We start from the raw sequence: 13165 nt of genomic DNA, 5'->3' as shown, positions 1-13165 counted from the left end.
AGTAGGGAAGGCTAAGAGGTGGCTTGACAAAGGTATTTAATTTTAATTATTTCAAAATTTAGAGTGCCCAATTCATTTTTCCAATTAAGGGGCAATTTAGCGTGGCCAATCCACCTACCCTGCACATCTTTGGGTTGTGGGGGGTGAAACCCACGCAACCACGGGGAGAATGTGCAAACTCCACACGGACAGTGACCCAGAGCTCGGATCGAACCTGGGATCTCGGCGCTAACTACTGCGCCACCGTGCTGCCCCGACAGAGGTGTTTAAAACCACAAAGGTTTCAGGTAAAGTCGAAAAGGAAAAGCGAAAGTGGGTGAATTATCGATAGGATTAGGATTAGTCACACTGTTTAACGGTAAAGATTCCACTGACTGGTTTCATAGCTGCATCTGGGTGATCTTGAAAACAGAGTGAATTACCAAAATAGAACATCGTTTCAAAAAGTGGACAAATTCCTGGCACCTGTTGGTTAGACAGAAAACAGGAAACATTTGCAACTTGTCAGACTGGGAAGAAATGTGGAGCGTGTTCTGACAGACATAATTAGCAGAAAGGTGGATCTGTGAGGGAAGAGTAAAGTAAACAAAGATAGGCCCATCACCATCTTCTTTAGCTTTGCACCATCATCCACTTTTGTCCATTAATCTTTCCTGGCTTCCACCGTCTCACGGGCCTTCTCTTCGGTTCTTTCCTCCCCTCCCCCGTCTCTTTACATAATTCAAACCTGCTACATCTCTAACGGTGGCAGCATCCCTGCCTCTGAAACAAAATGGAGGATAGCCCCGGAATGCTGCTGAACATGACTACTCTTTGAAGAATGCAGTAACGCTGCTGAGCCAATCACAGTCCGATCCCTTCCTGCATGAGACAAACCAACCTGTCATTGGATGAGTAACAAAAGGTGGGAGGTGAGTTTCCAAGAAGGAAAACTCAAGCGGCCAGGATAAGCGAGCCAGTGCCAGAGCTCAGCATAGAATTAGATCATAGAATTTACAGTGCAGAAGGAGGCCATTCGGCCCATCGAGCCTGCACCGGCTCTTGGAAAGAGCATCCCTACCCAAGGTCCACCCTATCCCCATAACCCAGTAACCCCACCCAACACATAAGGGCAATTCTGGACACAAAAAGATTAGGTGGATTAGCACAGCCAATCCACCTAACCTGCACATCTTTGGGCTGTGGGAGGAAACCGGAGCACCCGGAGGAAACCCACGCACACACGGGGAGGATGTGCAGACTCCGCACAGACAGTGACCCAAGCCGGAATCGAACCTGGGACCCTGGAGCTGTGAAGCAATTGTGCTAACCACAATGCTACCGTGCTGCAGGCAAGGTAGAAGCGGCGAACCAAGGTGGGCGAGGGAGAGGTGGTGAGCAGTCCCAGCTGACCGAGGCAGTGGATGGATCCCAGGTGAGGCAACTGACCCCAGACGAGGCGCCGCAGGCAGTGGACCTCAGGCGAGACAATGGATCCCAGGCGAGGCAGCGGACAGACCCTAAGCGAGGCTGCTGATGGAGGACTCCTGGCAAGGCGATTTGAGCATTTTCTTGGCTTCGGCCTTTGGGTTGGGGGCGGACTCAAAAACGAAGCTGAGTACAGGACCCCTGGGACCCCACTAACTGTAAATCTGCCACTAAGCTGAGAGAGGTTCCTGGCCAGCCATGTGATGGACAGAATATTGAAGCCTTTACCATCACTATCCATAGCTCCAGACTACAACATGCTTCTGTCGCCATAGCAACTGAAACTCCATGAGTGGTTCCAAACACACCACCACATCTCAAACTTGTTCCAGTTCTGATGAAAGGTCATCGACCTGAAATGTTAACTCTGTATCTCTCTCCACAGATGCTGCCCGGCTTGTTGAACATTTCCAGCACTTTACCATTGAATTTGTTCATACTGAACATATATAGACTCTCACTTTTGGGCCTATCTCTGCACATTCAAGGTGAAAGCCTGTGTAATGGCGCCACTGTGATGCTATGTGAGGTTAGATAAGCAGAGAGCGTTGGCAGGTTATTTAATCACAGGAGATATCGCGTTTAAGGTTTGTAGCACAATCAATCACTCACGAGATGAGATGAGAAGGAGTCAATCGATGGCTTTATTACGCAGACTTGCGGTTACTGACGCCGAACGGAACCCGTAAAAAGTGATAGAGCCGCCCATCTGCTTCAAAAGCAGTGTATTTGCGGTCGCCCGGGCGGATGGGGAGCTGGTGATAGGCGGACTTTAGGTCCACTGTGGAAAAGACCTTGTACTGTGCAATCCGATTGACCATGTCAGATATGCGGGGGAGAGGGTACGCATCCAGCTGTGTGTACCTATTGATGGTTTGACTATAGCCTATGACCATCCTCTGCTTCTCCCCGGTCTTTACAACTACCACCTGAGCTCTTCAGGGGCTATTGCTGGCCTGGATTATGCCTTCCCTCAGCAGCCATTGGACTTCTGACCGGAAAAAGGTTCGGTCCTGGGTACTGTACCATCTGCTCATAGTGGCGACGGGTTTGCAATCCGGGGTGAGGTTCGCAAACAGGGAAGGCGGGTCGACCTTGAGGGTCGCGAGGCTGCAGGTAGTAAGTGGGGGTATAGGGCCGCCGAATTTAAACGTTAAACTCTGGAGGTTGCACTGAGAATCCAACCCCGGGAGTGTGGCAGCGCAGAGGTGGGGGAGGACGTAAAGCCGGTAGTTCTTGAACTCCCTCCCCTGCACCGTGAGGTTCGTGATGCAGAACCCTTTGATCTCTACAGAATGGGATCCTGCTGCCAGGAAAATCTTTTGATTATTCGGGTGGATCGGAAGGGAACAGCGTCTTACCGTATCGGGATGTATAAAACTCTCCGTGCTCCCAGAGTCGATCAGGCAGGGCGCCTCGTACCCGTTTAGAAATACTGTCGTTGTTGCCGTTTGGAGCGTTCGGGGCCGTGACTGGTCCAGGGTTACCAAAGCCAGTCGCAGTTGCTGCATCGGGGCGTTTTCTTCAGGCCCCGTGGGGCCGTCCATCCTGGGGTCCTTAGCCGTCAGCCAAGATGGCGGCATCCACGGGTCGCACACAGTCGGGGGTGGACAAGATGGCGCCGCCCATTGATCGCACGTGGCCGGAGGAGCACAAAATGGCGGCGCCATCCCTCCCGCATGGAGTCCGGGACCCAAGATGGTGACGCCCGGTGGCCGCACATGGATCGTTGGGGGGGGGGGGGTTGAGGTTGGGGTCCTGGTTCTCCCCTGGAGATTGCGGCGTCCACCGTGCCTGGCACACTGCTACAAAGTGCCCCTTTTTGCTGCACCCTTTACAGAGGGCTGAGCGGGCCGGGCAGCGCAGTCGGGGGTGTTTCGCTTGCCCACAAAAGTAGCAGCGGGGCCCACCCGGGTGATCTGGCGCTCTGGCAGCACAGGCCTGCGGAGGAGCGGGGGGTGCCGGGGGTTTGGTCGCGGCGGGGGTCCACGGTGCCCAAGGGGCTGCCGCGCGGTTGGGGGTGCAGGCACGGGCGTTCTGCGATGCCACATCGAATGAGGCAGCGAGGGCCCGTGCCTCCTTGAGGCCTAGTGAGTCTCTTTCCAGCAATCGCTGGCGAATTTGGGACGAAAGCATACCTGCCACGAAAGCAACCCGAATCAGTAGCTCCGTATGTTCACCAGCCAGAACCGGTGGGCAGTTGCAATTTCTCCCCAGTATTAGCAGCGCACTGTAGAATTCGTCCAGCGATTCCCCGGGGATTTGCCGTCTCGTCGCAAGCTGGTGGCGTGCATAAATCTGGTTGACGGGCCGAACATAGAGTCCTCTCAGCATGGCAAGCGGCGCCTGGTAATCGTCCGCGTCTTCTGTGAGTGTGTAGATTTCCGGGCTCACCCTGGAATGCATGACCAGCATTTTCTGGTCTTCTGTAGGTACGCAGGTGGCCGTTCGGAGGTATCCTTCAAAACACGCTAACCAGTGTTTAAAAGTGGCCGCTGAATTTGCCGCGTGGGGGCTGATTCGCAGACACTCCGGAGTGATTTGGAGCTCCATGTCCTTTAAAGTCTGCGTAATAAATTGTAGCACAATCAATCACTCACGAGACGAGATGAGAAGGAGTCAACCGATGGCTTTATTACGCAGACTTGTTCCCCAGCAGCACAGTTACAGAATGCGGCTGCTGGGAGAACCCGGGCTCTTATACTCCGTCTTACTGGGTGGAGCCAGTAGGCGGCTGATCCAATCGGGACCCAGCGTCTATCCACCAATAGCCTCTCGGCATCACAGAGTACCGTAATACCCCTAATACATACCACCACACTGTTAATTGCACAAACTAGCCTTGCAATCCTTGGAACATAAAAGGTTCAGCAGCAATTTGATTGAGTTTATTTAGAGCTTTGAAATGAGTTAGGTTAATGGGGTCAATAGGGCCAAACTTCATCCCCTGGTGACAAAGTCTAGGACAAGGGACATAATCTTAAAATCAGAGACAGATTATTTGGGAAAGAAATCAGGAAACATTTCTTCAGGCAATCAAGTGTGGAATTGTACTGACTCAATAATTTTGAATAGATTTTTGCTCGACCAGGGTTTAAAGGACTATGGAGCCAAAGCTGGTGGGATGGAGTTACGGTACAGGTCAGCCATGGTCTCACTGAATAATGGAACAATCTAAAGGTGCCAAATGGCCTGCTCTTGTTCCTATTACAGGTGAGCCAGATGTGGTCCTCATCCAAAGGTAAAACCTCTAGCAGAGGGGTACAGAGGTCACAGGTCGCATCCCTTCCACCTCCATGCCTGTGACAGCTATTGAGGCAGAGTTTTGGATGGCCTCAAGTTTATGGAAGGTAGAAAGTAGGAGGCCGTCCCAGAGGGCTTCGGGATTGATCCAGTCCTGGCCTAACAATGGGACAAGTGAGGGTTTCAGCAGCAGGTAAGCCAAGATGGGGCCAGGCAGAAATGGCAGGTAGGCGATCTTTGGTCTCACGGATATGAAACTTGACGAGGTCAGAACAATGTCTGGGCGTCGCCTGGAAAGAACATTTGAACTTCGGAGGGGAGCCCTTTGGGAGGCTTTTGAAGAGAGTAGGGTGAGTGACCAAGGCAATTGAAGGGTGTGGGAGGGGAGGGGAGGTGAACAGGAGAGAGCAGCAATGGGGGGTGGAGGTTTGTGCCCTTCTCTGTAAGAATAATTAACAGGAATTTGATGTATGGCTGAGAATATGTACTCAGGGTGGGTCTCATTGATTATTTGTAATGCATTGGAATAGTTTTTCATACATATTTTAATTAAAATTAGATCTGGGCTGCGGCCATCGGAGCCTGACAGAACAGGGTCCGAGTGGTCGAGCCGGGGTGGAAAGTTGGGGGGAGGGAACCGAGGTTGGGAGGAGGAGTTTTACAAGAGGCATTGGACGGGAGGAGCTGGAGACTTTTGGGGAGGGGGGGGTACAACTTTGGGGTATCATATACGGTACTCTCTTAGAGGCTGGATGGCATTGGTTGGGTGGGGGATGGGTGGGGGAGGGGGGGGGGTGGAGAGCTGTGTAGATTAAGGGTGACTACGGGTAATCCCTGATTCCTTTTTGTCATTTGTTTATGTAAACAGGCGGGTTGAGGTTTGGGGGTTGGTGGGCGGATGGGATCGTTGTTATTATGGGGATTGACATAGCTTGTTGATTATTGTTTATTGTTGATGGGTGTAAATGTGGGAGAAAACGTGAAAAAGGAGAATAAAACTTTTTTTTTTAAGTAAAAAAAATTAGATCTGTGTCATAGGATAATTGCCTTTTATTGTTAAGATTCGTAAGTTTTTTTAACCAAATGAGCTATGTACCTGAAAGTTGAATATTTAAATTCTCTCCATCCACATCAAAAAGAAAATAGAGTTGGCACTCCACCTACTTTACAACATTCCTGTTCTGAGTGTTGCGTGGCACAGATGGTAAAGCTAGAGTGCAAGACACCTTTCTGACAGGTATAACCTTTTCACGAGAGAGTTTAATGCAATGTGTGTGTGTGTTTGCGGGGGTGGGGGGGGGGATGCCTACATGGAACGTAACACATAGAACTATACAGCAGAGGTGGTCATTTGGCCCATCTGCTCAGTGCCAGCTCTTTGGGAGAGGTGTCCAATTAATTCCATTCATCAGCATACGGTCCCTCTTCAAGCATTTATCCAAATTCACCCGTTGGAAAGTTCCTACTGAATCTGCTTCCGCCACCCTCCCAGATAGTTCTCCAAGTGTCTGCATGGGTTTCCTCCGGGTGCTCCGGTTTCCTCCCACAGTCCAAAGATGTGTAGATTAGGTGGATTGGCCGTGTTAAATTAAGTGGCCAAAAAATGTTAGGTGGGGTTACGGGGATATGGTGGAGGTCTGGGCTTAAGTTGGGTGCTCTTTCCCAGGGCCAATTGCAGACTCAATGGGCCGAATGGCCTCCTTCTGCCAAGGGTTCACTGCGTGAAGCAAAACGTTTTCTCGTCTCCTGTTTTATTTTGAAGACGAGCCTTAAGGAAGAGAGAATTTACACACACAAACACAAGGTACATATTGGCATTAAACTATCCTTCCAATCGTACAGCAGGAATGAGGGGTTGGGGGAGGGGGGGGCAACTATCCAGTGGAAAACTCTGTTTTCATATAAATTATCCAACCATTTTGAAAGGAGCCTAATAATTTCAGATCTGCTCCACGCCCGGGTGACTAGGGCACATCTACTGCTGCAAACCGGAAATTCAACATTCCTGCCTCGCTCAGGGATGTCTTTGTTGTAAATCACCCCTTTGTTGTAAATCACAATGTGGAGATGCCGGCGTTGGACTGGGGTGAGCACAGTACGAAGTCTTACAACACCAGGTTAAAGTCCAACAGGTTTGTTTCGATGTCACTAGCTTTCAGAGCGCAGCTCCTTCCTCAGGTGTAAGCATCAAGCATCAACTACATCAAGCCTTGATGTAATTCACACCTCTTTAACCTGGGGTTACCCCATCTCTGGATCTGTAAAGATTTAATCACCTGCTAATGCTCGCATTCCAAGCATTGTTTGGCATCTTTGAATTTGTCTATATATGTGTTTCTGGAACATACCTCTTCATTCACCTGAGGAAGGAGCTGCGCTCCGAAAGCTAGTGACATTGAAACAAACCTATTGGACTTTAACCTGGTGTTGTAAGACTTCGTACTGTAAATCACAAGATTAATATAAAAAGGACCAGTCTTTGGTGAACCTAATGTGCCCTCTCAGCACAGGAACCAATCACCGTGTACGACGGACCCCGTGGTCCCACTGAAGTCGATGGACATTTGGCTGGCTGGCTTAGTACACTGTGACAGGTTTGGGAAATCCTGGTCTGGGAGCCTAGGTTGCTTTGGCAACAGGTATTTTTACACGTATGTTGTAGTCTGCAGCTATGGACAGTGATGGTAGAGGCTTCAATTTTTTTTCCATCACATGGTTGACCAGGAATGGCTTACCACCTGCCATGTGTTGAGAGGATTTACAGGTTGACACTCAACCCCTTTGGCCAGGTTATGAACTCACATTGCAGACTAGTTAGGCTGAGTATATATCTCCTGTGCTGCATATCCTGTGTGATTCTATTCTCAAAACGTGCAAGAACTTGGTCCTTCTGCAGAAAGATTTTGAAGCAGGTGTTTACCGAGGAACGAACTCTCTTTCCGGGCTCAGGGAACCTTTCGCATTTCTCCATCCCACTCCTGAACTGAATTTGCAGCAGTTTACTCTCAGAATGAGGGGACGCCCATTTAAGTCAGAGATGAGGAGGAATTTCTTCTCTCAGGAGTGTAGTGAATCTGTGGAATTCTTTACCGCAGGGCGCTTGAGAGGTCGGGTCGTTAAGCATGTTGAAGGCTGAGATAGACAGATTTTTAATCAGCAAAGGGTTCTGAGGATAAGGCGGGAAAGTGGTGCTGAGGATTATCAGATCAATCTTGATTTCATTGAAAGACGGAGCAGACTCGATGGGCCGAATGGCCTACTTCTGCTACCACATCTTGTGGTCGCTAACCCAGGCTACAGATCGACCAGCCAAAGGTGAGGGAACATTACAACAGTTGCTACACTTCTTTGTAAAACTTTGGGACATCCTGCGGTCATGAAAGGTGCTAAATAAATGGCTCAGTTGGCAACGCTCTCGCATTTCATTCAGGAGGCTGTGGTTTCAAGTCCCAGTGCAAGACTTGAGCACAGAAATCTGGGCTGACACCCCAGTGCGGTATGGAGGAATTGCTGCACTGTCAGAGATGCTGCCTTTCAGAAGTCCTCTCAGGTGGGAGGGTTTAGCTCAGTTGGCTGGACGGCTGGTTCGTGATGCAGAGCGAGGCCAACAGCGTGGGTTCAATTCCCATACCAGCTGAGGTTATTCATGAAGGCCTCGCTTCTCAACCTTGCCCCTTGCCTGAGGGTTGGTGATCCTCAGGTTAAATCATCACAAGTCAGCTCCCCCCCTCACAGGGGAAAGTTGGGAGTATGGCTGACATGGAACTTTGCCACAGGCAGTGGTTGAGACAAATCAAAATGCAAGTCTTTCTCTCATTAAAAGGGCGATGGAAGTTTGAGGGCTAAAAGGAAATAAAGGAGCACCCCTGTGTTCAGTCTGGTGGTCTGTGACTGCAGGTAGAGTTTGGGGTCTCATTTGAATAGGATTGGAGTTGTTTATTGTTGTGGCGAGGTGCAGTGAGAAGTATTTCTCTGCGAGCAGCTCAAGCAGATCATTTAGTACATGAAAAGAAAATACATAATAGGCAACACAAGGTACACAATGTAAATACCTAGACACCGGCATCGGGTGGAGTATTAATCAGGTCCGTCCATAAGAGGGTCGTTTAGGAGTCTGGTAACAGCGGGGAAGAAGCTGTTTTTGAATCTGTTTGTGCGTGTTCTCAGACTTCTGTATTTCCTGCTCGATGTAAGAAGTTGGAAGAGTGAGTAAGCCGAGTGGGAGGGATCTTTGAATATGCTGCCCTCTTTCCCAAGGCAGCGGGGAGTGCAGATAGAGTTAATGGATAGGAGGCGGATTTGTGTGATGGACTGGACGGTGTTCACGACTCTGATAGGAACAGAATGTAAGGTGTGTCCTGACCAGAGCAAGGAGACAGTTACATTGTACTGATTTGGCACTCAAAAGCTCATCTCACTGTTTGCTTAGCAGATTGTGAAAAGAAAGAGGAAGAGCATAGTCTCTTCCTGGTCACTTCAGTGCCAAGCCCAGTCTCTGCTTTCCAATTTTTTCTACTTTTTGCACTTTTGTTGGCCTGAAATTTTCCAACTGGGGCGTAATTGAAATCTCCGTTCGCACCAGTGTGCTGCAAAGTTCCAGATGTTTGCAAAGTGTTTACAGCACAGGAAAAGGTCCTTTAGTTCATCTGATCATTCCTGTTTATGCTCCAAACGAGCCCCCACCGACCAACTCCTGTAGGAGTTAGTTGAGGAAAGTTCCAGAATCCTCCCCGCCCCTCTCCCTCCAACATCCCGCCCGCCGCCCCCACCCACACCTTCCCTCCAGACCACATCCCTAACGAGATCTTGTGTTGACCATGATCCTTTAAAATTGGAGTCACTTTAGCCTGATTTTCTGGTAGCATGATCCATTGACCGGTAGAACAAATACGATTAATCTTTGTGTGGCTTTGGTTTTCTGGCGGGGTTTGGTTTGGTTGTTGGTTGGGTGGATGTTATATACTTTGTTTTTTCTCCTCTTGAAAATTGTTGAAATTTAAATGCCTTAAGAAAAATATATTTTTTAAAAAGCTGCCCAAAGCTCAGAAGCAGCAGTGCAGGAACTCTGTGAAATTGGCACAGAGACAGACAGACCGGCTCGAAAAGATTGGAACTCTCCAGGTCCTGATTGTGTTTAGGCCGGTCCTGTGGCTCTGAATGCTCAGTGTGGAGGGTGCAAAACTCAATTTAAAACATGAAGCCTGAGAGGTGCCCCTGGCCCCCCCACTTGCCCCGGGACCCCCACTAGCCCCGGGACCCACACTAGCCCCGGGCCTGCAATCCCCCTCCCAGGCCATGAAGTCTCCCTTCACCCTTGTTGTCTGACCCCAACGTTACAACTTTTAAATTCTCATCCTTTTTGCTAAATCGCTGGCTTTGAAAGCAGACCAAGGCAGGCCAGCAGCACGGTTCAATTCCCGTACCAGCCTCCCCGAACCAGGCGCCGGAATGTGGTGACTCGGGGCTTTTCACAGTAACTCCATTTCAAGCCTATTTGTGACAATAAGCGATTTTCATTTCATTTTTTTTCATTTTCCCTCTCTCTAACCTCCTCCAGCCTCAACAACCCTCCAAAATCTCGGCGTTCACCAAATTCTGGCTCCTGATTTTAAAGGCTCCTACTACTGGTGTCTGTGCCTTCAGCTGCCTGTGGCCTAAGCTCTGAAATGCCCTTCCTAAATCTCTCCACCTCCCTCTTCCCCTTTAAGACTATCCTTAAAATCGACTTTTCTGACAACGTTTTTAGTCACCGTTTGGGTCTAGTTTTCAAGTTTTGTTCGATAACACTCCGGTGAAGCACCTTGGCACATTTTATTATGATACAGGTGCTAAATAAATGCACCTTGTTGATGTTGTTGATGTTGTTATAGACAAGCATAAGAGGTGGGTCTTCATCAATGCATGGCACAGCAGGCTGGATTGAGGAGTGCATCCCCTTCCCCGAATCCCCTCAACAATACAGTGCGGAGCTATAGGATGAAATGAGATGCAAGGACCTCGTCACCAATGAGGTTTAAAAGTAGATGATTAGGAGCAAGTCACTGAAAACTGAGTAAAGGTGCTGTTTGAACAATAAGGGAAGCAGGAAGTTGCATGAATACCTCCACTACCTCCAGCTGAGGATGTGAAAGGCACCATATAAATGCAAGTTTGTGAGAGGATGGGGGTGGGGTTGTTCCAGTTCCTCCCCTGGTGGAATAGCTCCCCCTCTCCCCCGACAATCTCCAAATGAGTTCTCTACGTAAAAGTGAGACGGCCACTCGGGTGAAGCAGGAACAAGGTGCAGCATGGCATAAAACCGCTTTTCAACATTAATCACCCATTACCAGCAAAAAGCAGGTTTAAGTGGAAGAATGAAAAAGAGAATGGAAGCTCGGAGAGCATCAAAATGTCATGGCGGCGTTGACAAACATATTCAGGAGCAACATTCACCATTGTATCAAACATCTAACTTCAGCTTCGCCGGAGGCCCGAGTGAATCATACCTTCTGTTCTTTTCTCTCCTGAGCCGCGTGGCATTTCTCAAGACCCCAGGAACGCAGGAAGTCCCTTAAATACCCAAACAAGGTGACAATCCCGTAACCCATGTAAGTGAGGACTGGGACGTAAATCGGAGGCTGCTCAAACGATTCCGAGAAAATCTTCTTCTGGTGTTCGGTTGTGGACTTGCCATTGTACTGTGGGTAAAGATGAAGATTTGTTAGTGCGTGTTTATACTCCCTTCATTCACTGACTGTCATGACACCTCGCCTCACGAAGATCAGCTGCAGGCTAACAATGGCTCCCTAACAAAACACGGAACTGACTTCCCTCAATTCACCCTGCTTCACATTATAGCTTGCTGTGAAGTTATGGTCAAGGTTATAGACACTTAAAAATACTGTGTGAACAGTTCTGGTCTCAATATCATGAAAAGGAGACTGCCGAAGATGCAAAAAGGATTTAATAATAATAATAATAATAATAATATTTATTATTGTCACAAGTAGGTTTACATTAACACAGCAATGACGTTATTGCGAAAAGCCCCTAGTTGCCACATTCCGGCACCTGTTCGGGTACACAGAGGGAGAATTCAGATTTTCCAAATCACATAACAGCACATGAACCCATCAGGAAAGATTGAACAGGCTGGGTCTCATTTATTTTTTATAAGGTTAATTGTGACCCGATAGAAGTCTTTCCGATTTATGAAGGGGTTTGATGAGGTTTGATTTTTTTTTTAAATTACAATTAAGGGGCATTTTAGCGTGGCCAATCCACCTACCTGCACATCTTTGGGTTGTGGGGGTGAGATGCACGTAGACACGGGGAGAATGTGCAAACCCCACACAGACAGTGACCCGGGACTGGGATCAAATCCGGGTCCTCGACAACGCGAGGTAGCAGTGCTAACCACTGTGCCACCATGCCGCCCTGATAAGATTTGATAACAAAGAACAATACAGCACAGGAACAGGCCCTTCGGCCCGCCAAGCCTGTACCGGTCATGATATCAACCTTTGCCAAAACCCTCAGCACTTCCTTGTGCCATCCTAGCCATGCATTTGGCAAGATGCCTTTTGGACGCCGTTAATATATCTGCTTCCACAACCTCCCCTGCCAATGCATTCCAGGCACTCACCACACAGTGTAAAAAATCTGCCTCGCACATCTCCTCTAAACTTTGCCCCACGGACCTTAAGCCTACGCCCCCTGGTGACTGACCCCTCCACACTGGGAAAGAGTGCCTGCCCATCCACTCTATCTATGCCCCTCATAATCTTGTAGACCTCAATCAGGTCACCCCTCAACCTCCGTCTGTCTAATGAAACAGTCCACATCTATTCAGCCTCTCCACATAGCTAACACCCTCCAAACCAGGTAACATCCTGGTAAACCTCCTCTACACCCTTCCCAAAGCCTCCACATCCTTCTGGTAGTGTGGCGACCAGAATTGTGCGCAATATTCTAAGTGCGGCCTTACCAAGGTTCTATACAACTGTAGCATGACTTGCCAGTTTTTATACTCGATGCCCCGTCCAATGAAGGCAAGTATTCCGTATGCTTTCTTGACTACCTTGTCCACTTGTGTTGCCACCTTCAAAGATCTGTGGACCTGCACACCCAGATCTCTCTGACTTTCTATATTGCTAAGCGTTTTGCCATTTACGGTATACTTTCCCTCTATGTTAGACCTACCAAAATGCATTACCTCACATTTGTCCAGATTAAACGCCAATTGCCATTTCTCTGCCCAAGTCTCCAACCTATCTATGTCCTACTGTAGCCTCTGACAAGGTAAGCACAGAGATGTTTATGCTTGCGGAGGAGATCAAACTGGAGATCATAAGTATGATGGTCGCAAATAAATCCAATGGGGCATTCAGGAGAAACTTATTTACACAGAGAGTGGTGAGAATGTGGAATTTTACAACCGCAGGGAGTGGTCGATGCAGAGGAAACTGGATAAATG

The 13165-nt window shown here is 48.8% G+C and overlaps 1 protein-coding gene across 1 annotated transcript in view; it reads right to left on the bottom strand.

The window, feature by feature from the left end:
* The window catches only part of sptlc3 (serine palmitoyltransferase, long chain base subunit 3), a 140493-nt gene that overhangs the window by 108723 nt on the left and 18605 nt on the right, over positions 1–13165 (bottom strand). Inside the window, exon 5 of the mRNA XM_072504676.1 lies at positions 11196–11387. Within this exon, the coding sequence (XP_072360777.1) occupies positions 11196–11387 (192 nt within the window). The remainder of the gene's footprint in view (positions 1–11195; positions 11388–13165) is intronic.

Source organism: Scyliorhinus torazame, chromosome 1 (assembly GCF_047496885.1).
Source record: "Scyliorhinus torazame isolate Kashiwa2021f chromosome 1, sScyTor2.1, whole genome shotgun sequence".
In the NCBI taxonomy this organism is placed as follows: domain Eukaryota; kingdom Metazoa; phylum Chordata; class Chondrichthyes; order Carcharhiniformes; family Scyliorhinidae; genus Scyliorhinus; species Scyliorhinus torazame.
This window is presented reverse-complemented; position numbering and strand designations above follow the sequence as displayed.